This window comes from Phyllosticta citribraziliensis (genome assembly GCF_038025025.1).
Source record: "Phyllosticta citribraziliensis strain CPC 17464 chromosome Unknown J3D65scaffold_7, whole genome shotgun sequence".
In the NCBI taxonomy this organism is placed as follows: domain Eukaryota; kingdom Fungi; phylum Ascomycota; class Dothideomycetes; order Botryosphaeriales; family Phyllostictaceae; genus Phyllosticta; species Phyllosticta citribraziliensis.
In genome coordinates, this window is record NW_027117344.1 from 786153 (window position 1) to 810410 (window position 24258).

Below are 24258 nucleotides of genomic sequence, written 5' to 3' on the forward strand. Positions count from 1 at the left end.
CGCAGCGGAAACGGATTATTCCGACACGCCCACCCCACGTCATTGAACTGACTCTGACAATCCACACGCGCGGAGAACATCCACCACCACCACCCGAAAAAAAAGCTCGACCGCACCACCGGTGTCGACCCAGGACTTCATCCTTACCCTACTTGTCCCTCGAAGGAAGACCAGATCAAACACCGCCACCATGCCGCCCAAAAAGCAGGACAACAAGCCCAAGGAGAAGAAGGTCGCGGTCGACAAGTCCTTTGGCATGAAGAACAAGAAGGGAGGAGCTGCTCAGAGGCAGATTGCGCAGCTCAAGGCCTCGTCTTCGAGCAACCTGTCGGCAGAAGAGAAGCGCAAGCAGGCCATGAAGGAGCAGCGCGAGAAGGAGAAGAAGGCAGCGGAGCAGGCGCAAAGAGAGGCGGCCGAGCTCTTCAAGCCTGTGCAAGTGCAAAAGGTGCCCTTTGGCGTCGACCCGAAGACCATTGTGTGCCAGTTCTTCAAGAAGGGCGGCTGCGATAAAGGTGAGTTTGATGCGATCGCCAGCAGCCCCGCCACGCGCGCGATGAGCATGATGATGGAATTGAAAATGGTCACGATTGGTTTACGTTGCTGACGCAAACGGCGCCATGTGCAGGCAAGAAATGCAAATTCTCGCACGACCTCTCGGTGGAGCGCAAGGCCGAGAAGAAGAACCTCTACATCGACCCGCGGGAGCAGGAAGAAGAAGCCAGGAAGAAGGACGACATGTCCAACTGGGACGAGGAGAAGCTGCGCGACGTGGTCAAGTCCAAACACGGCAACCCCAAGACGACGACGGACAAGGTGTGCAAGTTCTTTATCGCCGCCATCGAGGACCAAAAGTACGGCTGGTTCTGGGTGTGCCCCAACGGCGGCGACAAGTGCATGTACAGGCACATGCTGCCGCCGGGCTTCATCCTAAAGACCAAGGAGCAGCGCGCGGCCGAAAAGGCCGCCATGGACAAGAGCCCGCTGAACACGCTCACGCTCGAGGACTTTTTGGAGTCGGAGCGCCACAAGCTGAGCGGGCCTGGCACGCCCGTCACGCCCGAGTCGTTTGCCAAGTGGAAGAAGGAGCGCCTCGACAAGAAGGCCGCCGAGGAGGAGGCCAAGAAGATGAAGGAAGCCACCGGTCGTGCGCTGTTCGAGCAGGGCGACTGGGAGAACGAGAGCGAGGACGAGGGCGAGGACGACACCTGGAACCTCGAGGAGCTGCGGAAAGAGACGGATGCGCTGCGGGAAGAGAAGGAACAGGAGCGTTTGGCCAACGAATCAGGCGGAGGAGCCGTATAGGGGGCGGCGGCCTCGATTGCCAATTTCTAAACCAAAAAATTACCATCTTCTTTCGAGTTGGAGGGGAGCGGGGTCGGGAACTCGGTGGATACCTGGTGTTGCTGCTGCTGCGCGCGAAAAAAAATCCGGCCAAAGCGATACATGGCCTTTTGGGTTCGTCCTTTTGGCGTTGGCTTTTTTCGACATCTTTTGTTTGTCATTACTGCTGAGCATTTCTGCGGGGACCTGTCCTCCCATCAGCGGAGGACCCTGGGGGAAAACACCATTTTTTTCTCTTCACCCCAGCGGTCAATTCGCTGTAGAGCAGGAATCGATCAGCCTTATTTAGCGGGGTAGATATATCTATACGGTGACTGGCAGTGTTTTCTCAGCTTCCAGATGGACCGTGTTTGAGAGGGATTCGGAGATATTATACAAGTCTATCTTACAAGTCTATTCTACATGATATGGGACGATTCCCGCATACTTACACGCTTTCTACTTTCTTGTCTAACATCTGGTCTGTCCATTGCCGTGGCGTTCATATCTCATAGCGGCGTCAAGAAAGGACAGGAGCGAGGCACGATTACGCAACCGGCATCCGTATCTCATCGCGTGTCTGCAGACGCGCCGCCTCCACCTATCTCGACCTCTGCTCCGCCTCGGCCTCCTCAGCAGCCAGCTCAGCTTTCTCATCCGCCGTCAACTCACTCTTTGCAGGGCGAATCTTGACAAAGAGTGCCAGTATGACGAGTCCGGTCGCCGCACACGCCAGCTCAAACCAAAAGACAACCTTGTAGCTCTCCCTCATTCCCCTGTGCTCCGTGTTTGCAGCGGCGACGTCGGCCCAGCCAAGGAAAATGGCGATGGCCAGTTGAACGAGCGAGTTGATGAGGGCGCCAGCGAGGCCTTGGCGGCGCAGCGGCATGGCGGTCGTTATGAAGATGTTGGCGACGTTGAAGATCACGTCGATGCCGACGGTAGCGCAAATCATCGAGGGAAAGACCCACGCCCAGTAGTTGGCGCCGTGGGGCGCCAGCGCGAACAGCAGCGGGCTGATGACGAAGGCCACGCCGGATATCATAATTAGCACGGTGCCGGGAAGGTGGTGAAGGACCATGCCGCCGACGGTTGAAATGATCATGCCTCCGACCGCCATGGGCGCGAACCACGCGACTACCTGGAGCGGTGTGGCGCCCATGATGTTTTCCATGCTGTTGGAGAGTCAGTGACTGTGAAAACAGGAGGAACAGGGGTGGTCAACGTACTAGTATGTGGCATAGAGGAGGAAAATACCAAAGCTGCCATAGCAGAAGAGTAGGGCGATGCATAGCGGACTCATGTACTTGACTTTGAAAACGTCAAACGGCAAGAGTGGCTGCTCCGCAACCCAACCCTCGACGTACACAGCGGCAGCGAGGACGAGGATGCCGACAGCCAGCAGTGCCAGAATGTACGGCGTGGCCCAGCCATTTGGCGCACTCGCGCTGTCCGTAATCGCAAAGACGACCAGAATCAACCCGACCGACGACAGCACCGCGCCCCACCAGTCCATCTTGATGCCCAGGTCCCTGCGCGTCTGGCTGTCGGACGGAATGGCAAAGTAGGCGACGACGACGGTGCTGAGTGAGAGTATCGTGCCGATGAAGAAGTACCAGCGCCACGTGGTGAACTGGGCCGTGATGCCAGCGAAGAAGATGCCGCAGAAGAAGCCCAGCGGCGCCATGGCGCCGTACAGACTGAAGACGAGGTTCTTGCGCGGGCCCGGCCGGTAGAAGCTGCCCAGCAGCATGAGGCCTGTGGGCAGGTACGCAGCGGGCCCGAGGCCTTGCAGCGCGCGGCAAAAGTCCATCATCAGTTCGTTCTGCGACCATCCGCAGATGAAGGACCACAACGTGAACCAGACAATGCCGCCGACATAGACAGGGAAGCCGCCGTAGATGTCGCCGAGGCGGCCAAAGATGAGGAGGAAGCAAGCTACCACGAGCGAGAAGGCGTTCATGGGCCACGTGCTAGACGCTTTGGGGATATTCAGTTCACGGGAGACTGTCGGTAGGATGACGCTGAAGCCCGAAACAAAGTATTCCTGGTCCCACGTCAGTTGTGGTTGCTCAATGGACGGGGCTTGACCTACAGTCAAAAGTTGTGACATGGTCACCGAGTAGATGAATCCAATCTCTGCCCATTTTGAACGAAAGACTTCTGGTCTTTGGCGACCCAGGCGCTCCAGGCGCGCCTCCGTAGATTCTTCGATGGAATCCAGAGACGTTCTCTCCGCCTCTGGGATCTGAGGTTGATGCGCTCGCCCTGGAGACTCGGTACGTCTGTATAATGGCGTCAGTCTTGGCTCTCGTGACGACTTGGTGACATACAAGAGCTCTGTGAACTTTGAGAAAAGGGCAAACAGACCTGGGCGCCCTCTCCGTGGTGTTGGGCTTGTCTACCATTGTCAGGAGCGGCTCTTGACAAGTTTGCTGTCACAAAAGACAACAGGGTGCAAGGAAGTGATTATTCGACTCTAAAAGTCTAAAACGGTTGATGTTATTGCAAGGTGCGCGAGTTCTTGGAATCCATAACAGCAGGACTTGCGAGTTGTAGTGAGTAATTCAAGAGACGACAGAGGCGTTTAAATAAGGCCCAAAAAAGTGTGTGTCAATAACCAAACGCTGTTGAATGACGCCCTCGAAGGCGGGACAGGCTTAGTCAAACAATTGCTGCTGGTCGATGCTAGGGCGCAAGGACGTGGGAAATTTGGACGAGGCAGGTGACAGCGAACCAATCAGAAGCCAGTTTCGGTCCCGGTTAACTAACATCACCGCCGCCGGCAACCTCTCCGAGGAAATGGCATGCAGCTCTGCTTGCAATCGAATTGCTTAGAAATGGCTAATTATGATTGATCCAGGTCGCGTGGGTCTTGGTGGTTCAGTTTTGGAGTCGTGCAGCGGTGCCAGCATGAGCTGTGAAGCAATCCATGCGCGTCTCTTGACGAGTGGTCATCGCCAACTGCTCTGCCGTCACCAGCAAGGTCCAGTCGAGTTTGGTGACTGTGCCCTGATTGACTTTGGTTCCGCGCTTCCAAGAAACTCTGACGTGCCGCTCGGGGTCTCCAATGGGCTCGACACCTCCTGGCCGGTGACAAAGAACCGGATGCGTCAAAGGGCGGCTAAACGTGCATTGCTTGGCTGCCAGGAGAGCATTTCATGACAAAAGGAAACAGAATTTGTGGCGGCGACGACACGATGCCTTCCGGTTTGTTGTCGTAGAATTGTCGTGGGGAGTACACGCTTAGAAAACGCGAGTTGTCATCGGAGGGTTTCCGCCCTGTCCATGTCCCTGCGGTTGATCCGGGTCAGGGTCGGGCCCCGTCGCCCTAAGTTAAGTCGGTTTCCCGATTTTCCTGGCTGGCGTGGTTTGCTTGCATAGAACACAAGCTCATCGACAATATGTAAAACACAGCCCAGTGGTATGGTGTTCCAGCAGCTACCGGCTTGTTCGAAACATAGACTGGTATAGATGACCCTCTTGTTTGTACGTCTTGGAACTCTATTGTATATGCTCGAAATCAGAATTAGCAGTATCATTATGCGCAGTGAGCTGAGAGCTTTGCAGAATTACAAGGATGAAGACGCGAACAAAAAACCAACGGGGCCAGCCCACCCAGGGCGAATGTACACTTGCCAGTCACGAACCTCCTTGTCCTTCACCATTACGACCCTCGTTCTCTTTCAAGCAATGCATTCATCCCCACGATGCATTTCACCAGGTCCCAACCCTGGCTGCCGCCAACCCAATCGCAGACCACGACTCCTGTTGATCCGTCCCCGTTTTGCGTCTCTGCAGCATGGTGCTGGGTGCACAAATACTCGACCACGGCCGGGTTGAGTTTGGCAGCAACCTTTTCCGGCCAACAGGCAATCTTGAAGAAATTGGACGCACTCAAGAAGTTCAAAAACAGCGGGCCAGGAGGTACCGGGTTGGCAACGTCCGTGGTGACACCCGGGATGGGGACAACGCACTCGGCAGCGCGTGCCAGATGTTCGAGAGCGTACGTCGACTTTTTCTCAATCAGAGTGGGCTCGAGGACCTCATAGAAATCTTGGACCCTGACGGCGCCGTGCGTGTCGTCGGCCGTGTTGTCAGCCCAGTTTTCGGCGTCCAAGCCCCAACCACCCTCGTGGTCAGCTCTGACTCTTTCGTCGAGCCCGAAGCGCCGGACGATGACAATCTTGCCGCGCACCTCGCCCAACGATGGTACTCGCGGCTCCGTGTACCAATTCTTGTTCTTTTCTGGGTTCGCGTAGTGGTCATGGACAATCGTCGAGAGCTGCGCATCGGTTGCGGGGCCGGTGCCTTCGCGCTTGAGGGATATAATGACAGTTTCGGAAGGGCTTTGCTGCAGGAAAGCTTCTACGTCGGTAACAAGTGACCGAAAGGTCTTGCTGCCGGTGAGAGATATGGGGAAGACGCCGTGGACGAGGATCAGTGTATCCCTTTGTGGGTCGTTGGGGTACTTGGGCTGAACGCGAATGTCGAAGAAACGCACGCCGTTGTCGAGCTGCTCTCTAGGAGACACAGCCTGACACCGCACCGACGGGAGGGCGCGATGGTAGGTTGGTGAGTTGTGCGTCCCAGGTATGGAGATGCCCGAGAGGGGCGTCGAGTCTTTCAGCTCCTTCATCCAACAGCTCAACTTGGCTGACGAGTATATGGCGAGGTGGCCATGTTGTTGCAGAAATATTCCAACGTATTGACGCTTGGGGTCGGTTGCGAGGGGTACAAAGGCTTGCGATTCGTTCTTCTGCGGCGTGTCTATGCGATACCGTTGGCCGTCATACTCGAAAGTCAAGCGCAACGTCTCTTTGGCATGATCCGGACACGCGATTTCCGTCTTCTGGATCGTAAAGGGTGCTATTCGGATGCTAACATCTTCGGGAGCTCGTCAGTCAATGATTTGGGCTTCAATGGCGGCGTGGCGCACCTTGAGACTCGAAGTTGTGGTCGTTTTCGTCATGTTTCGCATGGCCTCGGCCCAGGGTCGTCACATTGTGCGATATCTTTTCGACGCCTTTCTTGAGCGGATTTGCGCGATCGTAGCGCTCAATGACTTTCAATTCAAGAGGCGTGGATGTCAGGTTGCGGATAGTAAGCGGAGCAGCGAGAGACATGTCTGTCGGTGGATGTCGGAGTAGCGGCTAAACCTTGAACATCCGAGACAGGGACAACAGAACCAACAAACGGCGCGAAAGCGTAGAAAAAAATTGTATTCCAACAGAAGAGTCAACCCCTATGATGCAGAGTATGCGCAGGAGAACTGACCACGCGTAGCTGGACCAAACAGAGAGCTCGGGCGGTTAGGCCAAGCGCGTGTGAGAGGCGGGATGAGGTCTTGTCCAATCAGCGCTTACTGTGGTTGTTGGCCCGCAAGCAACGCTAATTACAGTAAATAAGAAACCATTGTCCTCCTCCTCGGCTTCCAATGCCATGTGTCTAGTTCAAATCGTCAGGACTTTGCTCCGCCCATGACCCAAGGACTGCCACAGCTGCACTTGTTGTGAATGCCCCACCTCCATTCCGTGTCCTTACTCAGGCTGCCGCATTTGACGCATTTGCGCTTTACGTCCTTCTCAGTCAGCACCACCTTCCTTAGCACGTCGACTGTGTTCCTCTGGTTCCATTGCTTTGTCCTTCGGTCTTCTCCTAGACCTAGCCACCGTAAATCATAGTACATGACCTTCGAGGCGTCGACAGTCTCCAGGATTTTAGTCGTGAAGCGGAACAAATGTGTTACCACAGGCATCAGAACGTCTGGGATTTCGGCCCAAATGAGCATTTCCCGTTCCGTTGCCTTGCGTCGCTCATCGTTGAACTGGGCCTTCTCATACGCATGTCGCACTGCTTTGTCTACCTCGTCGATTATGGCATTGATTTGGGGAGTGGGCACAGGCGACGACAATATAGTCGAAAAGACTGCATGGAATTCCGTACGCGCTGCCACGGTGGGAGCATTCCTCATCTGCGAATGACAAATGTTCAGAAGCCCTTGGAACACCGGGCGCATAAGTCGGAGGATGAACCGAGGGAAGCTGCACAAAAGCAACAGCAAGCCCGGTGAGCACATCTCGTTGACTGTGGCTGGAACGTCAGCAATCGGTAGCGGAAAAGGGGGGGGGGGGGGGTCGGGTGATCGCGCACTTCTTCGCTGGACAAAGCCTCTATCATTTTCATGCCCTCGACATGAGTTCAGAAGCTCTATCAGCTCTTCAAAAATGTAGACCACCAAATCTGTGTTCCACTTGACGAGTCCCCTGAGGTGTGCCGCGGTTTCTGTGTCTAGATGAGTATTGTCCTCAGGGATCGTGTCAAATGCAACTTACCATGCGTGAAACTTTCAGGCCGCGTGGAGCGAACTTGGTACACCGGCAGGCTTATAAGCGTGCCCGTAAAGCGAAGACTCAGAACTGTCCATGCCAGCTTTCCGCTCAAGGACCTCGTTCCATCGCTGCCCAATCCAAGCAGACTTTGAGTACTCAGACACGCCCGTATGACGTTTTGGCGCATCACTTCCTTCACTGCACCTTCCCCATTGTCCTCTCTACACCACTCGGCAGAAGCATTCAAACAGTGGTAGGTTCCGCTGAGAAATAGGTATTTCAACCCTGTCAGTCATTAGCGGCGTGCACCTTACGGCGGGGATTGGATCAAGGCTCACGGGAGTCCATATTTTGAGGCATGATGGCAAACAGGTCATCCACAGTCATCAATGATAGAGAGGCAGAGCTGTATTGAAGCACCAATGCTGCGATAGCGGCTGTTGTCTCCGCTGTTTTGTATCAGACCCTGGAATCAGCATTGGGGAGGGTTGTACGCACGACTGTTGCTCCCGTCATTCAGTGAACCCGAGGTGAATTCCATGTTTTTACATGTTATTTGACCATCGGGCTGTATGGTAGCTAGGATGCATGCATTCGGCGATAGCGCTACGTGCAAGCCTTTCATGACGAATTAGTCCACGTATCGCGTAATCTCCTCTTAGACCTACCTGGTTCATTCGTCGTGAAAGAGAATCCCGACTGGATAAGGGAAGTGACCCGATTCTGGTTCAAGTCCGGAGCCATTACCTCCATGGAGTATCTGTCACGGAATTCGACGAAACCGTTGCTCTGGCAAAAGGCAAATCTTGTGTAAAAGTTGAGACAAAAAAGTCCAATGGTCGCCGTGCCCATAACTATGTCTGGTAGTCGTTTGAGAGTCACCTCATGCTAACTCAGGTTAGCGACTTGATAGAGAACGGAAGATAAACACGCACTCGACGCTCCGCAGAATTGACCGGTCTTTTCTTGATGGACTCGAATCCAGAAAGAAGGCTGTGTTTACTTTCATGCAGCTCCCACCTTGAAATAATGCTGAAAGGATGCTGCTGGGACTGGGTTTGATCCATGATTGATGGTAAAGGGGGTGGGGTGTGTGCGAAGACGGCGAGAATGGTGGGATGAGAAGGCTCCATAGAGCCATCATCTGGGCCGTTGGGAACAAATTCCAAATGCGTAAGTTTTGCAGGATATGAGATTTTTGCGCTTGCTCCGAGAGTAGCGTCGCCAGTACCCAAGTCTGTCACCTGGGCGGAGCAGTTGAGCTCCGTCTTGAGAGGCGTGATATCAAGGACGGGCGATCCGGGTTTTCCAGTTTGAGCGTTCCAGTTGATTTTTACGCGATAGACGAGAATTGAGCCAGTGACGGTGTGTGCGGCGAGTAGAATGGACGTTGCCGTGTCTGATGCGAAAGAGGCATGGGTGAAGATGTCTTTTGCAGAAGTGGCCGGTTCAATGTCTGTAGATGCGTCGGCCCACTGGCGGTCCGGCTGCTGGAAGAAAAGTCGCACAGTGCCACCACGAGTAAAGCAAAGAAAGCCTGCCAGTGACAAATGCAAAGGATTATGAGGTTCTTTCCACTCATGACTCGTTATATGGTTCCGCCATTTTTCTTCAGTACGCTCTACTGACCAAAGGACATGATACTGATTGATGTCAGAAGGCAATGGCAGTGAAGATGGATACAGACTTACTCTGGTTTGTTGAGGAGCAACAGGTAGCCAGTGCAAGCCAACTACTGCATTGTATTCACTTTCTTGGTCAGCGACATTGTCCCTGGTGAGCTTCAATCGGTCTACTGCTTGGGTGGCCGTGAAAATCAAAACTCTGCCAGCTGCATCGATGACAGTCAGGTCGACTCCAAGATGGCCCCATGAGACGTGGACAAGAGGGTATTCATCATGCGACGACAGAATTTCAAGGGGGGAAGCGTCCCCCAGTACCCATTTTCCGGTGGTAGAGTCTCGCTGGAAAGCGCGAAGGCTTACGCCGCGTCCATCACGGGTGATGTTGGCGACACAGCCGCTCTTCGACCATGCGATTTTTCTGGCGTCGTCAGTTATGTGTTTCCAGAATGGGGGTCAATGCAGCCTTACTGGCAACAGCCGTTTTCTTGCAGCTCGTCGAGGCGTTGAGCCAACCTTTTTACCGGGGGAGCACCAACGGAGATGGGGATTTGCTCGGCTGAATCGTTGAAGAGATCTTCCATGTACTGGTCGTCGTCCATCATCAAGGGCATATCGCGGCAGGACGACTACGAGGAAGTTGATGGCGGAAGCACCGAGAGATGCGGCGACGGCACCAGCCGCTCCGGCACAAGAGGGCTGGAACAAGCCAGCTTTGACGAGCAGGATATGCAGATGTGGTGCGAGCAAGATGCACAGGAAGCTAGACCAGAAGGATATCCAAAGCTGCAACAATAACGTATGGACGACGGAAGCGAGAAGTGGAAGGGTGATCCGCGATCAGGTGCAAGCCAGGCGTGGAACCGGAACGGAAGTGAAGGGCTGACTCATCCGGCGCGCTAGCCGTGTTTGGTCATTGTCTGAAGACGCCCTCCGGTCCCTCAACCGCGCACCCACGCTGCTCTGGATGACGATGCGTTGGGGAAAGCGACGTTGCCCGGCCAGTCGCACGCGGTGGGTCTGCAAACTTGACCATGTCATGTCGAGTACGGCGGTTGATGCTGGCTGGCCGGCTTGCTCGCTGCACTTGTTCGCAGTCCTGCGCCAGACCGTCTGCACCCGCAAGACGCGAACAACGGCGCAGGGGAACAACAATCACGCAGAGAGCAGGGTGGCCATGCAACATGTTTGAGCTGGGCATGCGGCCGTGAGAGCGGCGTGTCGACGAGAAGCCGCGCGAACACGCACAGACTGAAAATAAATGTAAACAAGCCGCACCTCGCACACCTCGCTCAGGTCACGTCCCTCGTCGAGCCGCGGCCTCACCAAGGTGCGGTAAGGTACTGTCTGTACCTACCTTGACGCTACCGCTACTACCGTCCCTACGCCAAGCGAGCCACCTCCAACCTGAACCTCACCCCAGAACCGTCTCTCCACTCTCTCTCCCCCAACCTCCATCCACACTCCATCCCATCCCTCGCCGCCGCCGCCGCCGCTCCGTCGCCGTTTCCGCTGTCCTCGGCGCTTCCACCCTCCGTCCTCTTTGACCGACTCCGACTTGGACTGCCATCAACCTGCCGCTGCTGTTGTCCATGTTGTAGAAGGACCCCCGCCCGTTTCGTGCCTGCCGCATTCCCCTCCGCCCACCGCCGTCGCCAGACTGCCACTCGTTCACCATGTCTTCCGACGACGACAGTTCACAATGCTCGTTTCTGTCGCGCTCTCCTACTCCACCCTCCGAACTCTATCCTTCTCCTCCTCCCTCGCAACACCCTTCGACAAAAGGCTCACCGCTTCCCGACAACATGGAACAACGCGCGCGTCAGCCCAACGACGACGGCCCACCCCGGAAGAAGAGGCGAGTCGCTGAGCCAAAGCCACGCGTTACGCGCCATTTGGACCTCTCCGGCGACGACATTGACGACAGCGAACCGAGCCAACGCGAAGCCCTCGACCTGCTGCTCAAGGTCCTTCACAAGAAGCGCAAAATCGTCATGATTGTGGGCGCAGGGATATCGGTTTCGGCCGGCAGTAAGTCCCACCCTCACCTCACCTCACCTCGCGAACCCAGCGCGCAACGACGCTAACCCTATCAGTCCCCGACTTTCGATCGTCTACAGGACTCTTTAATAGCCTACGCCAAGAACACAACCTTAAAACCTCTGGCAAAGATCTCTTTGACGCGTCGGTCTACCGCGATCCCGCCTCGACGGCCACATTTCACCAAATGGTTCGGTCGCTCTCGGAAAAGTCTAGGGGGGCGTGCTCGACCGACTTTCATCATTTGATTGCTACGCTTGCCGACGAGGGCAGATTACTTCGGCTTTATTCCCAAAACGTTGATGGCCTGGAAACCGCGCTGGGACCGCTAGCGACCGAGACTCCGCTACCTCAGAAAGGCCCTTGGCCGAAAACGGTCTTGCTCCACGGCGGCCTCGAAAAGATGTTTTGCGTCAAATGCAAAGAGGTCAATGACTTTAACCCAGCCCTTTTCGACGGCCCAACCCCACCAGAGTGCGAAGCCTGTGCCTACGTTGACAACTTGCGCACCCAGTTTGAAGGGAAGAGGAGTCACGGAATCGGCCGACTGCGCCCGCGCATGGTATTATACAATGAAAATGGACCAGATGAGGACGCTATTGGCCGCGTCACAACCGCCGACCTCCGCGCTCGACCAGACGCAGTCATAGTCGTTGGAACGACCTTGAAGGTTCCTGGCGTGAGGCGCATCGCACGCGAGATGATCAATACGGTGAGGGACCGCAAGGACGGTATCTCCATTTGGGTCAACAATGAGCCCGAGCCCAAGGGGGTCGACCTGAACAACTGCTGGGATCTGATTGTGCGAGGGCCTTGCGATGCAGTGGCGAAGCAAGCCGCCATGCGCCGATGGGATCAGCCCGTTGATCCAAAGGAAATCACCGACGAAGAATATCGCAAGATAGCCCGAATTCCCAGTCCGAAAGTCCTAGTCCCCATTTCTCCGCGCAAGAAGCAAGTAGACAAGGCCAAGGGTATCATGACGCCTTCAGCAAGTCCAAAGCTCGGCAACAAAACCCTGGGCCCTCTTGTTCAAACGACCATTAAGCCCGAAGACTCCAAAGTTGGTACCCCCCAGCCCAAAGGTCGCAAGAAGAACCCGGCTGCAGGAGCGTCGAAGAAGACGCAGCAAAATAAAAAGCCATCGTCAAAGAAGAAGGCGACAGAAGGAGACAAGAACAAGAGCGGGATCACGCTCAAACTCCCATTCAAGCAATCGAAGGCAGTTGCTCAGGCGCCCGCAAAGACTCTGGAAAAGGAGCAAGCTTGCGGCACCGATTCCAAACGCCATCCTACGGTTATGGCTCCAGTATCACCGCAATCAGCAAAGAACAACACTGCTCCTCCATATCGCGAGCCCTTGATTAAGGATCTGGCGGTCACCCCCAAGTCATCCCCTCGATCAGACAAGACCATCTCTCCCACGGGCTACGTGCCAAACGACATGTTGAAAATCCTCGATTGACTGCGCGGCGCCGCCTGGAAACCGGTTACGGCTCTACGATTGCGGTTTTCGTCAGGGTTGCGGAGGAAGAATCGAACTTGATCGGCGCATTTGACAAATTACAGGAGTGCCTTTCACTTATGGCGGGGTGCTTTTCTTCCACTCGCATGTGAAACGACAAAAGGCGGCTGCATTTTATCGGAGTTTGAAGGAACACGCAGACGAGCACAGAAACTCGTCTTGATTTGGTTTGCACTGTGTCTTTTTGCATAGTTGCTGCTAGGCAAGGCCCTCCGAGTGAGGGCATTGCTTTGCAATCGTTTTCTCAACCACAAGGAGCTGTGTCTCCATGGACTATGGCATGATACCCTGGATTTGAGGCCATGAGGTTTGAGGTTTGATGGGACTGCCATCGGGGAAGGGAAAACGGGACATTGGGCTGCCTGCTGCCGCGATAATGAGCTGGCATCATTTGCTTTCGAAAAAGATAGAACACTCGAAGTAATATCGATACGCCTTGGAGTTTGCATTACATTTCACTTTGTCGGCGCCGAGCCATAATTGAGCGCAGGCCCGCGTGAGTAGTGGTCGTTGCATACAACGGTGCCGGCCATGATGTGGAGAAGATTTTCGTTCGCTTGTCGCTTGCGCCGAACCAAGCCTCGCCCAATCAATCCATCTGGAAGGCGCGCAGAATAGCAACGGCCCTCCCAGTCACCACCACCAAGCCCAATTCTCCTCGCTGCGCTGTCCGCGTCAACCAAACTTGCGTCCCTGTTGCATTGTCGTTGCGGTGACATTTTCGGCAGGTCCGCATGAAAGACCAAACTTGCAAAAACTAGAGCAGATGGAGTACCTCGTCCGCCTGGTGCAAGTGCACGAGAGCTTTCGCAAGGCGGAGCTCGAGGCCCTGGCTACTCTTGCTGGACTTCCGCCATTGGAGTTTGTTTTCTACGAAGATAATGTAAGTGGGATGTTCTGGCATTTGAATGCTATCGTCGTTTTTTTGTCTGAACCTGAATTCTCTTCACTTTTCTTCATTGTCGCGCTTTCGATTTCCTCTCTTTTCTCCTCATCTATCTCTCGTGGTCAAAAGGCTTCACGCCACACCATTATCATTTCTGCAAAAAACTCATGCCAAGTTCTAGACCCCCTTCTGCATCATTAAGCTTACGTCTTCCGACGAAGCCCGCGCACTCATCCGCCGGAGTATCCTCAGCGGCAGTATCTATGAGCTCTGGGGGCAGGGCAGCACGTATGAGGAGCTCCACGCCGATGTAAAGGCGCGTACGGCATCAAAATGGGCCGCGTACAAGCAAACGTCGTTCCGATTCAGCGTCGACGCATTCCAAGGCAAGCGCAGCCCATCGCAGCAGCGCGAGCTCATCAACAGCTTCCGATACATGGAGCTCGAGGGCGTCATCGACCTCAAAACGCCCGCGCTGCACCTGTGCATCCACGAGGACTGGGAGCTGGGTGCGCCGGCGCCGCGGCGGCTGTTCCTGGGCCGCTGGCTCGCCGACGGAGGCCGCAGGGCCATTGTCACGTACGACCTCAAGAAGCGCCGCTACATTAGCACGACGAGCATGGACGCCGAGCTGGCGCTTGTCACGGCGAATATGGCGCTCGCGGCGCCCGGGCGCCTCTTCTTCGACCCGTTTGTCGGCACCGGCAGTTTCTCCGTGGCTGCCGCGCACTTTGGCGCCACGGCCATGGGCTCCGACATTGATGGGCGGAGCATCAGGGGAAAGGGGAAGGACCGCTGCGTCAGAGCGAACTTTGTGCAGTACGGGACGACGGGCAGGCTGCTGGACAATTTCATTTCAGACCTGACGAATACGCCTTTGAGGGTGGGCAGCGCGAGATGGCTGGACGGCATTGTGTGCGATCCGCCGTACGGAGTGAGGGAAGGACTCAAAGTGCTCGGAAGAAAAGACGGCGGAGGAAAAGAAGCAGTCGTCGTTGACGGGCAGCTGGCACATCTGTTCGGTTCCCCATTCCAATCACCATACTACCATCTATTGCTATCTCGCTAACCCGCTCACCACCTACAGGAAAGACGGCTACATCCCGCCGAAGCGGCCCTACAGCTTCGACGTGATGCTCGACGACATTCTCGACTTTGCCGTGCGCACGCTCGTCGACGGCGGCCGGCTGTCCATGTGGATGCCGACGGCCAACGACGAAGACATCGACCTGCCCATCCCGGCGCACCCGGCACTGCGGCTCGTCAGCGTGTGCGTGCAGCCGTTCAACAAATGGTCGCGCCGGCTGTTGACGTATGAGCGGCGGGCGGACGGCGACGTCGACTCCAGCGTGCGCTGGGAGAAGAGAGTCGACGGGGGCGACGGAGCGGGCGCCAACGAGCTCAATGCGTTTAGGCGGAAGGTGAGCATCTCGGAGTCTCGCTTGTCTGATCACGTCTGACGATATCTGCAGTACTTTCAAGGCTTCAAGACGCCCGAAGAGCCGGCGAAAGAAGGCGCTGGCGCGGCTGTTCCCTCAATCGAATCGCTGAGCTTGGCCGACGGCGGCTCCGCAACGGCTCAGCATCAGCAAGAGGAGCGACAGCCACAGCAGAAATAAGGAAAACGCTTTTGCCGATTAACCTTTGGCTTGAGGCAGGCTTATCCGGTGATGGTGGTGCGGCGATGACTCGCATGCGGGCAGACCGAAATAGGGTAAAAAAGTTACCGGGCGTCCGGGGGGCGGCGTCGTTAGGTTGTCGATCAGCCGTGTCGGGTGGATCGTACGGTGACGTCAAGTCGACAGTTGCATCCGTCCCATCGCCCACCTAGGTAGCCCAATCCATTGCGCTTCCTTCGCCCAGCCAGGCAAGGCCAGGGCAGGGCAGAGTAGGAGGGAGAGAGCTTGGAGCCCGGCGGCAAGCTGAAATCGAATACATCATCGCCCGCCCCTGCGCTCCGTCTCGTCTCAAGCGCGCTCTACTCCCAGAAACTTCGCACAGTACTTGACATCCAAAACCCAGCGTCTAATCTACCCTTGTCTACTCTTCACTCATTGAAAAGAACAAATTGAAGCCCTCACCTCACAGACTCGTCATCAAACAAGTCTGTACCACTGGACTAATCCTGCCCAACATGTCGTCCAACACCAACCAAAACACCTCGTCATCAGACGACACGACCCCCTCGCTCATAACATCGCACGCCTCGTACGCCAAAGGCGCCGCCGAGGTCTGTCGCTCTGCTCCTTTCCCCTCCCAACTCACCACCGTCCTCCTCCTCCTTCCCCCATCCTCCGCCCCACCAACTAACCACCCGTGCAGGCCACCATCGGCTCCCTCACCTCCAATGCCGCGCTGCAGCACTCGGGCGACGCAACCAAGAGCCAAGCCGTCGAGGACATGCGAGCAGCCAACAACAACAGCAGTAGCTCTTCGGAGGCAAAGGACGGTAGTAGTAGTGGTGGTGCGGGCAGCGGTGGGCTGGCGGCCAAGGCTGAACAGGCTGTTGGCGGCGTGGTTGGGTGTGAGGGTTTGCAGGCGCAGGGGAAGGAGAAGGAGGGGAAGGTTAAGGAGGCGTAGGTGGTGATTGTGCTGTACGGAGGCTGTATGGAGCTTGCTTGGAGATAGGCGAAGACATGTGTGCGTGTTCTATTCTACAGAGATACTGGATCGACTTTACAGATTTGGTGAATTTTGCTGCCGTGATGATTGAGAACCGGGGAAGGCGGTCTCAGATTTTTGGCTTTTGGGTTGTGTGACCACGCGCGCAGAGATGAAAGAAGAAACGGGAACGAGGTGCGAGGAAAGACAGACGCCTGAGTAACACGCGGTGACAGAGGTAAGACACGCGGAGAATCTAATGCAACCAGTCCAACCCATGCACCCCCAAACCAAACCAGCCCAATTCTTGACAAGCCCTCAAAAGATGGAAAGAATACCTCGACCGTGACGAGAAGTAACCGACCGTGAACCACCCCTTGTCGACGCCGTGCGTAGTTTACAATCCCAAAAAAAAGCAAATCTTCCAATCAAGCCTCCGCCACACCATTCATACCGCGGTCGCCATTTCTGGCGTTGGATCGACCTAGGCCAAACCCAACGACGCCGTCGCCCTTCTTGGGACCCCACCCTTCACTGCCCACGTATCCCAGCACACCGACGCCGACACCCCACGCGCGGTTCCTACTCCGCGCACCCCACGCCCAGCCAGCGCCCTCGCGGATGGGCAGGTGGTACCAGCGGAAGCTCAGCCACGCCATGGCGATGCCGAGGAGGCTGCCGAACAGGATGTCGAAGCCGTGGTGGCGGAAGTCGAAGTAGCGCGACGCCGAGATGAATACTGCGGCGGCGACGGGGAGGACGGCGAGGACGAGCGTGTAGGTGGGAGGTGCCGCGGCTTGGTTGCGGATAGGGACGATTCCGGTGGCTGGGGAGGCGGCTGTGTCGAGCCCGGCTGAGGATGACGGGGGTGATAGGTCGTGTGCGCCGTCCGTCGTCGGCTTGTGGATGGTGGATGCGTTGGGCGAGTTGTAGAGTGGGAGGGCAAAGGATTGCCTGCGCTCAATGGCCGTGTGCGTCGCGTCGAGGGAGTAAGGGCGGGGCGGGAGAAAGGGGATGGCGATGGCGAATTTGGAACAGAGGAAAAACGTGAGGTAAAGGAGGCCAGACCAGGCGACTGGATGCGTGTCAGCATGACTTGGCTCGTTCTGATCGGGATGTAGTGGGGCAGTGCGCGTGTTGTGGTCAAGTGTTGAGTTTGTGTCACTTACAGGAAGCGTGGCCACTTGGGAAGCTCCTGAAGCCGTCGTCGAGCACACCGGAGTCTTGCTGCTGGCAGATTGCAGAATTGACAAGCGTCCAACGGTTAGAAATATCTTGGCCAAAGCCACCGACGGCGTAGTCGCCCACGTTCTGCAAGTCTGGCTGGCAGCGCGAGAGCAAGTCGGGGCGCGGCTTGCCAAACAGGTTCTTCATGCCCTGAGTGATGAGATAGGTGGTCGCCAGACTGAGTCCAAGACCCATCCAGCCAGCATTCCATTCCCAAAACTTGCGACGCCAGATGAGCGACTTGGGCGTTTGCTTGTTGGCCGTGGGTCCGGGAACAAAGAACAAGCAAACGAGAAAGATGATGCCGGCCGGAACGAAGAGGCCGAGAACAATCAGTAACCAGACAGGAATGGTCTCCGTGTTGTCATGAGGAAAGGCAATGTCGAGGTCAAGCAGCGAAAATGGTCGGTGATAGGGACTGATGGTTGACCAGCCGCCGCCGACGGCGGCCATTGCGCTGCATCGCAAGCGTCAGTACTAGGCCAGGGTGCGAGCAGCAGTCGAGAGGGCAAACTTACAATATGATGAACCAGTCGAAGACATACGAGGCGACCAGGCGCTTGGAAGGTAAAGCTAACGCAGCACGCATAATGTGCGATGGCGAAGGCGACGGCGAATCAAACTGCCAGTACGAGGTTTGAGATGTTGAAGTGCGACGACGATTGGAGTTGATGGAGAGAAAAGAAGGGAAGTGGGTGAGCCAAGTGCCAGGCGCGTGAGATGCAGACATGGCTTAGAACTGTGGCTGCCTGTAGTCTAGCTGCATGTGCTCCTGTCTCCACATACGGAATCATGGACAGTCTGATCACAGCCGGTAGGATGGAGGGCCGAAGCCGAGCGGAACGAGCAGAAGGCTGTGCTGCCGGTCCCAAAGCGGCAGTGCTGCCACTGCTGAAGTGTTCATGGCCGCCACTGACGGAGTGAAGCTGGGGGGTGCTGGGGGGCTGCTGGGGTAGGGCTGTCATTAGCGGGGGAATCGCTGGCTCAGCTCGACGACCAAGCACCGGGCCAACCGTCTCTTTTTCTGCGCCACAAACCTAACTCTCGCCTCGCACTTTCATTACCACCACCACGCCCAACACTTCAAACACCTCAGCGCAAACAATGGCGTCTGTCACCATCGACCGTCTCTTGAACCTCGCCCCGGACAACCCTGCTCAAGTCTTGGCCCTTCTCCAGACGCACCCGCACCTAGCCTCCGCCCGCGACGCCCACGGCTACTCGCTCGCCCACGCCGCCGTCTCCTACGCCCAGCTCGACCTGCTGCGCGCCCTCGTGCGCACCTACAACGTCGACCCCAACATCCGCGACGAGGACGACGAGACGCCGCTGTTCGCCGCAGAGACCGTCGAGGCCGCGCAATGCCTCGTTGAAGAGCTTGGCGCCGATGTCCACGCCAAGAATGCCGACGGCCTGACGCCCGAGGAGCGCGTCGAGCAGGACGCCGAGTTCCCCCTTGTCTCCGCCTACTTGCGCTCCAAGATGGGCGTCGCTCCGCCGACTGCCGCTGCCGCCGAAGCCGCCGCTCAGCAGAATGGCGGAACGTCGTCGGCCATGCATCCGCCGCCTCTGCCCAACGGCGTCACCGTCAACGTCGGAACTACCGCCGAGGACGAGGTGCCAGACGAGGTCGTCGATCCCGAGTTGAAGCGCAGGATTGACGAGCTGGCGGCCCGCGACGACTTTCACACCGAACAGGGCCAGCAACAGCTGCGCCAGTTGATTGAGGAGGCCGTCACTGGTTGGAGGAGCGAGAATCAGGATAGAAATGTCAGAATGCGTGAAGAGTGAGCGAAACATTCAGATCTTTACGCTGGAAAAAAATGAGACCAAAGCCGTCTGGTTCAGACCATGACAGCTTACAAACAAAGGCTTGTTGCACCCGCACCTAGTCTCGGTTGAGGAACCTGGCTGGTTCCAAACTCCATGGGACCACGGAATTTGGATATCCCCAGGGCCTTTGGGCAAGCCCTTGCAACACCTCCTTCGAGACGTGACCAAAAGACACGAACACGGCACTTTCACGGCACGCGCGGTTCTAGATGTGCTTTTTATTACCCCATCTAGAAGCCCAATTCCCGCTCCGCCTTGTCCGCCTGTCCACCCGTCCGCCTACCCGCCCATCCACCTTTCCACCTGTCCACCTTTGTCATCCCTCCTGCTCTACATGTAGTCGCCACGCCTGAACCTCCTCTCCTGGATGGGCATGTCCGGGTAGAAGTCACTCCTAATGTTAGTACCCGGGCCGTAGTAGTCCCTACCATCCCTGTGGTACTCCGGGGCGCGGTGCGGCTCTCCCCTGGGGCTGCGGTACTGGCCCGCCGGATGGTGCGTCGACGAAGCCTCCTGGAGGTCGAGGTTCTTCAAGAAGCTGTCAGCGTGGCGCCTCGCAATCTCGGCGTCCGAGAGCGGCGAGAGCGCACGACGCTTGTCGACGGACCTGAAGATGTCGGCGCCGGGTCTCCTCGTGCTGTCGACGCTGTACGGCGACGAGGGAGGCGAAGCGGCACGGCGCTTGATGGGAGAGCTGAAGACGCCGGGGGCATGGCGCTTCGCATTGTTGTGATTGGCAGGCGAGACGGCTCGACGCTTGTTGGAACTGTTGAAAGAGCCTGGAACATGGCGCTTCGCACTGTCGTGGTGCGAAGGAGGGGATCCAAGAAGACGCTTTTGAGCCAGCTGATTCTTGACTCCTTCATCGATGGCCCTGGAAACTGCAGTGCTGGCCACGCCAGGAACCTCGAAAAGGCCGAGGCTGCGGAGCTTTTTGAAAAGCTCGTCCGTCCACTTGAACCAACTCTTGATGATTGCAATGCCCTCATAGTTTACCTCAAACTTGGTGATTTGGTCGGCAACAGAGTTGTCACCGCCACGATAACGCTCCATCTGGTGGACGAGGTTCTTGACAACATTGACCGCCGCCTGTTCGCGTCCCTTCATGGCTGCTTGGTCGAGGGCGTTGACTACGCGGCCATTCCAGTAGTTCATGTTGATGTTCAGTCTCTCTGTCTCGGCAAAAGCGCGACGGGGAAAGAGGTTCTGTGTGTCTCAGTACATGTCGTTACGAGAGGGTGAATGACTTACAGGATTATTTGTCCTAGACGGATGCATGCCAGCAGAACCAGCCCCATTTATGCCAAGCTCATAGTCGTAGCGCTTGGACAACTCTTCAATGGCCTGCTTGCCCTTGAACAGAATGCGCTGACGGCAGCTAGAGACGAACTCCGAACGAATTTCCTCATCGGCGGTAGACATTGGCTGGGCTCGCGCATTGCGACCCCTCAAGACAAGCTGATTGTTGTCGTTGTGCTTGACAAGCTGGGTGTTCTGACTCGTTGGCGACTTTCCAGGGACCGTGGCCGACTGCTTCTGAGACTGAGAAGGCTTGTTCCGCTCTTTCTTGAGATTCTTAATCTCTTCAATCAGGCCTTTCAACTTGTTGTTCATGGCATCGACGTCCTGAGAAGGGCGGGGGTGGTTTTGCTGGCGCATGCTGGCAGGAGCCGTTGGAATCTCGCTGCCAGTCGCGGTCGTAGCAGCTGGCAACTTGGGTCGAACAGGAAGACCCTGAAGCTGAGCAGCGTTCAGATCAACAGTGCCCCGGGTCACAAGTCCTCTCTCGTACTTGACGGCCTTGCTCTGCAAGTCGGAGAGCTCGCCACGCATCTTTTGGATCTCCTGCTGGAGGCCTTGCACGTCTTTGGCGAGGGTAGACGTCTTTGGGGGTGAAGCACCGCTGTGCTCCGACATCTCGCCCTCCTCGCGTTCCACCAAACGAGTGATGCGCTTCGCAACCTCGGAGAGCTGGGCGGCCAGCTCATTGTACTTGGCTTGGGTGTGGCCAAGGATGTCGTTGTGCTGCTGGATAGCAGCACCTTGAGCCTCAACCGACTGTCGAATCTCGGGGATCTGGTAGATGAGGCCGTGGATGTATTGCGCAACCTCAGGCGAAGGCGCAGGCATGGCTGTGGTGTTGACACCATCAGCCGTGCCCGCCTTGGAGGCGGAATCCTCAGGTGGGTCTGGATTGTTCTGTGTTTGCTCATGATTGTCAGAGCGCAGTCGTGCAACAAGAGGTGATTGTTCAAGCGCGTGGGTGCAGCAAGAGAGAAGAGCTTTGGGACTTACCATCGTGTTCAACTCGGTTGCGAATGATGTCGTCGCTGAGTCGTGGGTGCGGTGGCGGCGCATGCGACGAGGGTGGAGCGAGGCTTTAAAGGATGGGCGACCGGAAGAGAGTGGCATCGCCCACGCCGTGCTGCTGGAAATCAGAGGGAAGGTGCCTTCCCAAACACCACCGCACCCACTCCGTGATTTCCACTTTGGGTTACGGCAAAGCACGGTCCACATTCACCTCCCACCCACCGCACACCTTTCCCTGTCTCCAGGTTTTATCACTGGTATGTTAACGTCTCTGAATCCCATTTGATAGTCCTGCAGCTGACAATGGCTCCAACAGATTGAACCTGTCTCCGAAGGCTTTCGCATTGCCCAAAATGTCGGAGGCTTCTTTCGAGGAAGTTCTCAAGGCGCTTGCTGTGCAAGGTGCCAAAGAGAACCTTGGATCCGACCACCTTCGCCGCTTGCTCGAGTCCATGTCATCTATCCCTGATCCTGCTACCCACGAGGCATGTGTCATTCTCCTTCCATTGCCGTTCTCACACTGACATACGCCATAGGAGCGCGAGGATATCGAGAAGATGGTTCGCGGCTACCGAGTCTTTCTGGAGATGGCCTTCGCCTTGCGTGGTGTCCAAGTCTGTAAATCGGGCACGCTTGGCCTTGGCCATGAGCTGGAGGAGGTTCTGGAAGCGATGCCAGCCGTCAGGCCCGGCCTGAGCAACGTTACGTCTGTGGACCTCAACGTCAGTCTCATCGGCCGTCTTCTCTCCAACATCGAGCAGGAGACGGCTATCCTCTTCCACTGCCTCTCTCACCTCCATCCGTACATGGTCGCTCTCGCCAAGTACGATGAAGAGCGCAAGGTTGCTGCTGTCAAGGCGCGCAAGAAGCAGGAGGTCAGTCATCATTCCAGCCACGCAAGATGCTTAAGCTCATCATTTTCAAGAGAAAGAATCCCGTCAAGGCCTTCATCCGCCTCTTCAAGCTGCTCTAAAGCCAAACAGTTCCTCGCCCCACACCTCTGATGTTGGCAACCCAACGTGTTTTGAGGGTCTCTTGCCTGAGCATCTGCGGGGATGTTATTGGATATCTCTCCTCTGTGGCAGAAATGGAAAACTCGAATGGAAGCCATGGGAACAACTGTTTTCTCGTGGAGAATGAAAACGAACTAGAACTTTCTGAACCCAAGCCACTCAATTCGATTCGCTACTTCTACTATCTCTTGGGCCTGCGTGAATTGTCAACGGGATGCGTACCTTTTGAAAAGAATACTGAGTGCCCGTCTGAAAAGCCGAACCATGGATGCCACGTGACCCAGCAGGCAATTCCAACAACTCCCACTGTCCCACTTCACATGTCATTTCATAAGGGCCTTGCAATGATGTCGCGAGCCCTTACGACCCCGCGGCCGAAAGAGGAAAGGTAAGCAAGCTGCGGCGAACAGGGTATACCGCGGCCCAAGCAGCGATGACGTAGCGGCGCCGGTCCCCGCCGGCGTCCATCACAGGCTCCCGTCAGGTCCATGTCAGGATCAGGCTCAGGCTCAAGGCGCCAACCTTCTTATCCATCTTCTCGACCAACCTGATACCCTACCTGCCTTACGACTGCGCTATAAAACAAAGCTGACTGCCCTGCGCCCCTCTTGGCCCGACATCCTCTCTTCACTATCCAACGCTGCCACCGCAACTTCGACACTCACGAACTTCCTTGACACCACCGACCCAAGTCCCAGAACCAACACACTCAAGTCCTCAACATGCCTCTTGTCGTTCCTCAGACCACCACCGGAGACTGGGAGGAGAAGCTGCTAGGCAAGAAGATTGGCGATGCCCACGACAACGTGGTATGTTCAACTACCTTCGCTACTGCCTTGTCCCGCATGATACTCCAGCGTTTTTGCTTCTCGTGTCGACTGCTCGAGAAGCGGCGTCCCTTTCCTTCTCCCGCGTCTGGATTATTTCATCTGGCACATTCCAAACGTCCCTCGCGCTAGATTCACAAGACAACCGCTAACAGCCGCTCCGCCAGACCTTCGCCAAGCAGGACCTCCCCGAGGAGCACCGCATCATCAAGCAAGGCGAAATGGTGACGCAGGACCACAAGCCCGAGAGGTGCGTTTGCTCGAAACTCATTTTTTCCAACATACCATACACACACCATACACCATACACAATACAATGCTCTCAAAAGCAATTGCAACGACAGCGTGCTGACGAGGGCCCATAGACTCAACATCCACGTCGACGACGACGGCACCGTGCACAAGGTGCAGCACGGCTAGACGCGCGAGGAACGCGTCAGGTCAGACATTATTGCCAACAACGCCAGTAGAGGAATTCTTCTACGCGGGACGTGTGCGGCTGGAGGGAGACACCGTGGTGGATAGAGTTGGGCGATTTTCGATGTAATGATTACGACTACGATTATTTATTTGCCTTCTTTGCTTTCCTCCATTCCTGGTGCCGAATTTTGCAATGGGATGAAGACAGTCGATCAGCTCGCTCTGCTGTCTTCATACTAGCATCCATTTAACTACGTATTCATCCATCACTGCCATCAGCAAACACATCTACGGAACACCAG

At 56.2% G+C, this 24258-nt stretch overlaps 12 protein-coding genes across 12 annotated transcripts; 7 read left to right on the forward strand and 5 right to left on the reverse strand.

Annotated features, from left to right (window-relative positions):
* Positions 1–11: 11 nt before the first annotated feature.
* Positions 12–1774, forward strand: J3D65DRAFT_627039 (uncharacterized protein). The gene is made up of 2 exons (XM_066800497.1): positions 12–512; positions 626–1774. The coding sequence occupies exons 1-2, from the start codon at positions 191–193 to the stop codon at positions 1300–1302; spliced, it is 999 nt and encodes a 332-aa protein (XP_066654410.1). The 5' UTR covers positions 12–190; the 3' UTR covers positions 1303–1774.
* On the reverse strand, positions 1691–3873 carry J3D65DRAFT_627042 (major facilitator superfamily domain-containing protein). The gene is made up of 4 exons (XM_066800498.1): positions 3691–3873; positions 3416–3605; positions 2550–3367; positions 1691–2495 (listed from the first exon to the last, which is right to left on the reverse strand). The coding sequence occupies exons 1-4, from the start codon at positions 3726–3728 to the stop codon at positions 1922–1924; spliced, it is 1620 nt and encodes a 539-aa protein (XP_066654411.1). The 5' UTR covers positions 3729–3873; the 3' UTR covers positions 1691–1921.
* Positions 3874–4706: 833 nt separating this feature from the next.
* On the reverse strand, positions 4707–6054 carry J3D65DRAFT_627046 (PLC-like phosphodiesterase). Its single transcript, XM_066800499.1, has 2 exons — positions 4891–6054; positions 4707–4809 (listed from the first exon to the last, which is right to left on the reverse strand). Exon 1 carries the CDS (start codon positions 5957–5959, stop codon positions 4988–4990), a length of 972 nt encoding a protein of 323 aa, XP_066654412.1. The 5' UTR covers positions 5960–6054; the 3' UTR covers positions 4707–4809; positions 4891–4987.
* A 36-nt stretch (positions 6055–6090) lies between these two features.
* Positions 6091–6703, forward strand: J3D65DRAFT_627050 (uncharacterized protein). Its single transcript, XM_066800500.1, has one exon. The coding sequence runs from the start codon at positions 6198–6200 to the stop codon at positions 6468–6470; it is 273 nt and encodes a 90-aa protein (XP_066654413.1). The 5' UTR covers positions 6091–6197; the 3' UTR covers positions 6471–6703.
* J3D65DRAFT_398878 (mediator complex, subunit Med16) lies at positions 6400–10107 on the reverse strand. The gene is made up of 9 exons (XM_066795903.1): positions 9746–10107; positions 9344–9695; positions 8588–9295; positions 8321–8540; positions 8151–8270; positions 7991–8101; positions 7656–7937; positions 7474–7605; positions 6400–7407 (listed from the first exon to the last, which is right to left on the reverse strand). The coding sequence occupies exons 1-9, from the start codon at positions 9886–9888 to the stop codon at positions 6782–6784; spliced, it is 2694 nt and encodes an 897-aa protein (XP_066654414.1). The 5' UTR covers positions 9889–10107; the 3' UTR covers positions 6400–6781.
* A 606-nt stretch (positions 10108–10713) lies between these two features.
* Positions 10714–12836, forward strand: J3D65DRAFT_398960 (DHS-like NAD/FAD-binding domain-containing protein). The gene is made up of 2 exons (XM_066795904.1): positions 10714–11305; positions 11371–12836. The coding sequence occupies exons 1-2, from the start codon at positions 10951–10953 to the stop codon at positions 12777–12779; spliced, it is 1764 nt and encodes a 587-aa protein (XP_066654415.1). The 5' UTR covers positions 10714–10950; the 3' UTR covers positions 12780–12836.
* A 547-nt stretch (positions 12837–13383) lies between these two features.
* On the forward strand, positions 13384–15198 carry J3D65DRAFT_398968 (tRNA guanosine-2'-O-methyltransferase TRM11). Its single transcript, XM_066795905.1, has 3 exons — positions 13384–13722; positions 13907–14742; positions 14813–15198. The coding sequence occupies exons 1-3, from the start codon at positions 13606–13608 to the stop codon at positions 15183–15185; spliced, it is 1326 nt and encodes a 441-aa protein (XP_066654416.1). The 5' UTR covers positions 13384–13605; the 3' UTR covers positions 15186–15198.
* Positions 15199–15640: 442 nt separating this feature from the next.
* On the forward strand, positions 15641–16601 carry J3D65DRAFT_398970 (uncharacterized protein). Its single transcript, XM_066795906.1, has 2 exons — positions 15641–15955; positions 16048–16601. Exons 1-2 carry the CDS (start codon positions 15860–15862, stop codon positions 16303–16305), a joined length of 354 nt encoding a protein of 117 aa, XP_066654417.1. The 5' UTR covers positions 15641–15859; the 3' UTR covers positions 16306–16601.
* A 153-nt stretch (positions 16602–16754) lies between these two features.
* Positions 16755–18142, reverse strand: J3D65DRAFT_554989 (PAP2 domain-containing protein; the record flags this gene model as incomplete). The annotated part of the gene is made up of 3 exons (XM_066797208.1): positions 16755–17401; positions 17496–18010; positions 18072–18142. The coding sequence occupies 3 exons, from the start codon at positions 18140–18142 to the stop codon at positions 16755–16757; spliced, it is 1233 nt and encodes a 410-aa protein (XP_066654418.1).
* Positions 18143–18657: 515 nt separating this feature from the next.
* Positions 18658–19344, forward strand: J3D65DRAFT_677758 (ankyrin repeat protein; the record flags this gene model as incomplete). Its single annotated transcript, XM_066803651.1, has 1 exon — positions 18658–19344. One exon carries the CDS (start codon positions 18658–18660, stop codon positions 19342–19344), a length of 687 nt encoding a protein of 228 aa, XP_066654419.1.
* Positions 19345–19684: 340 nt separating this feature from the next.
* Positions 19685–21796, reverse strand: J3D65DRAFT_677759 (uncharacterized protein). The gene is made up of 3 exons (XM_066803652.1): positions 21682–21796; positions 20638–21585; positions 19685–20592 (listed from the first exon to the last, which is right to left on the reverse strand). The coding sequence occupies exons 1-3, from the start codon at positions 21742–21744 to the stop codon at positions 19717–19719; spliced, it is 1887 nt and encodes a 628-aa protein (XP_066654420.1). The 5' UTR covers positions 21745–21796; the 3' UTR covers positions 19685–19716.
* Positions 21797–23225: 1429 nt separating this feature from the next.
* Positions 23226–24150, forward strand: J3D65DRAFT_627071 (uncharacterized protein). The gene is made up of 3 exons (XM_066800501.1): positions 23226–23518; positions 23704–23786; positions 23902–24150. The coding sequence occupies exons 1-3, from the start codon at positions 23432–23434 to the stop codon at positions 23954–23956; spliced, it is 225 nt and encodes a 74-aa protein (XP_066654421.1). The 5' UTR covers positions 23226–23431; the 3' UTR covers positions 23957–24150.
* The last annotated feature ends 108 nt before the right edge of the window (positions 24151–24258 follow it).

Excerpts from the sequence above, each read along its gene's own strand:
- J3D65DRAFT_627039 (XM_066800497.1), top strand. The coding sequence starts at position 191 with ATGCCGCCCAAAAAGCAGGACAACAAGCCCAAGGAGAAGAAGGTCGCG. Across the intron at positions 513-625 it reads GAAGGGCGGCTGCGATAAAG|GCAAGAAATGCAAATTCTCG; the intron begins GTGAGTTTGATG and ends CGCCATGTGCAG.
- J3D65DRAFT_627042 (XM_066800498.1), bottom strand. The coding sequence starts at position 3,728 with ATGGTAGACAAGCCCAACACCACGGAGAGGGCGCCCAG. Across the intron at positions 3,606-3,690 it reads ACCACGGAGAGGGCGCCCAG|ACGTACCGAGTCTCCAGGGC; the intron begins GTCTGTTTGCCC and ends GCCATTATACAG. Across the intron at positions 3,368-3,415 it reads CCATGTCACAACTTTTGACT|GAATACTTTGTTTCGGGCTT; the intron begins GTAGGTCAAGCC and ends ACGTGGGACCAG.
- J3D65DRAFT_627046 (XM_066800499.1), bottom strand. The coding sequence starts at position 5,959 with ATGAAGGAGCTGAAAGACTCGACGCCCCTCTCGGGCATCTCCATACCT.
- J3D65DRAFT_627050 (XM_066800500.1), top strand. The coding sequence starts at position 6,198 with ATGCTAACATCTTCGGGAGCTCGTCAGTCAATGATTTGGGCTTCAATG.
- J3D65DRAFT_398878 (XM_066795903.1), bottom strand. The coding sequence starts at position 9,888 with ATGCCCTTGATGATGGACGACGACCAGTACATGGAAGATCTCTTCAAC. Across the intron at positions 8,541-8,587 it reads TCAATTCTGCGGAGCGTCGA|CATGAGGTGACTCTCAAACG; the intron begins GTGCGTGTTTAT and ends AACCTGAGTTAG. Across the intron at positions 8,102-8,150 it reads GAATGACGGGAGCAACAGTC|CGGAGACAACAGCCGCTATC; the intron begins GTGCGTACAACC and ends GATACAAAACAG.
- J3D65DRAFT_398960 (XM_066795904.1), top strand. The coding sequence starts at position 10,951 with ATGTCTTCCGACGACGACAGTTCACAATGCTCGTTTCTGTCGCGCTCT. Across the intron at positions 11,306-11,370 it reads GATATCGGTTTCGGCCGGCA|TCCCCGACTTTCGATCGTCT; the intron begins GTAAGTCCCACC and ends TAACCCTATCAG.
- J3D65DRAFT_398968 (XM_066795905.1), top strand. The coding sequence starts at position 13,606 with ATGGAGTACCTCGTCCGCCTGGTGCAAGTGCACGAGAGCTTTCGCAAG. Across the intron at positions 13,723-13,906 it reads TTGTTTTCTACGAAGATAAT|ACCCCCTTCTGCATCATTAA; the intron begins GTAAGTGGGATG and ends GCCAAGTTCTAG. Across the intron at positions 14,743-14,812 it reads GACGGGCAGCTGGCACATCT|GAAAGACGGCTACATCCCGC; the intron begins GTTCGGTTCCCC and ends CACCACCTACAG.
- J3D65DRAFT_398970 (XM_066795906.1), top strand. The coding sequence starts at position 15,860 with ATGTCGTCCAACACCAACCAAAACACCTCGTCATCAGACGACACGACC. Across the intron at positions 15,956-16,047 it reads ACGCCAAAGGCGCCGCCGAG|GCCACCATCGGCTCCCTCAC; the intron begins GTCTGTCGCTCT and ends CCACCCGTGCAG.
- J3D65DRAFT_677759 (XM_066803652.1), bottom strand. The coding sequence starts at position 21,744 with ATGCGCCGCCACCGCACCCACGACTCAGCGACGACATCATTCGCAACC. Across the intron at positions 21,586-21,681 it reads CAACCGAGTTGAACACGATG|AACAATCCAGACCCACCTGA; the intron begins GTAAGTCCCAAA and ends GAGCAAACACAG. Across the intron at positions 20,593-20,637 it reads CGTCTAGGACAAATAATCCT|AACCTCTTTCCCCGTCGCGC; the intron begins GTAAGTCATTCA and ends TGAGACACACAG.
- J3D65DRAFT_627071 (XM_066800501.1), top strand. The coding sequence starts at position 23,432 with ATGCCTCTTGTCGTTCCTCAGACCACCACCGGAGACTGGGAGGAGAAG. Across the intron at positions 23,519-23,703 it reads GCGATGCCCACGACAACGTG|ACCTTCGCCAAGCAGGACCT; the intron begins GTATGTTCAACT and ends CCGCTCCGCCAG. Across the intron at positions 23,787-23,901 it reads CAGGACCACAAGCCCGAGAG|ACTCAACATCCACGTCGACG; the intron begins GTGCGTTTGCTC and ends GAGGGCCCATAG.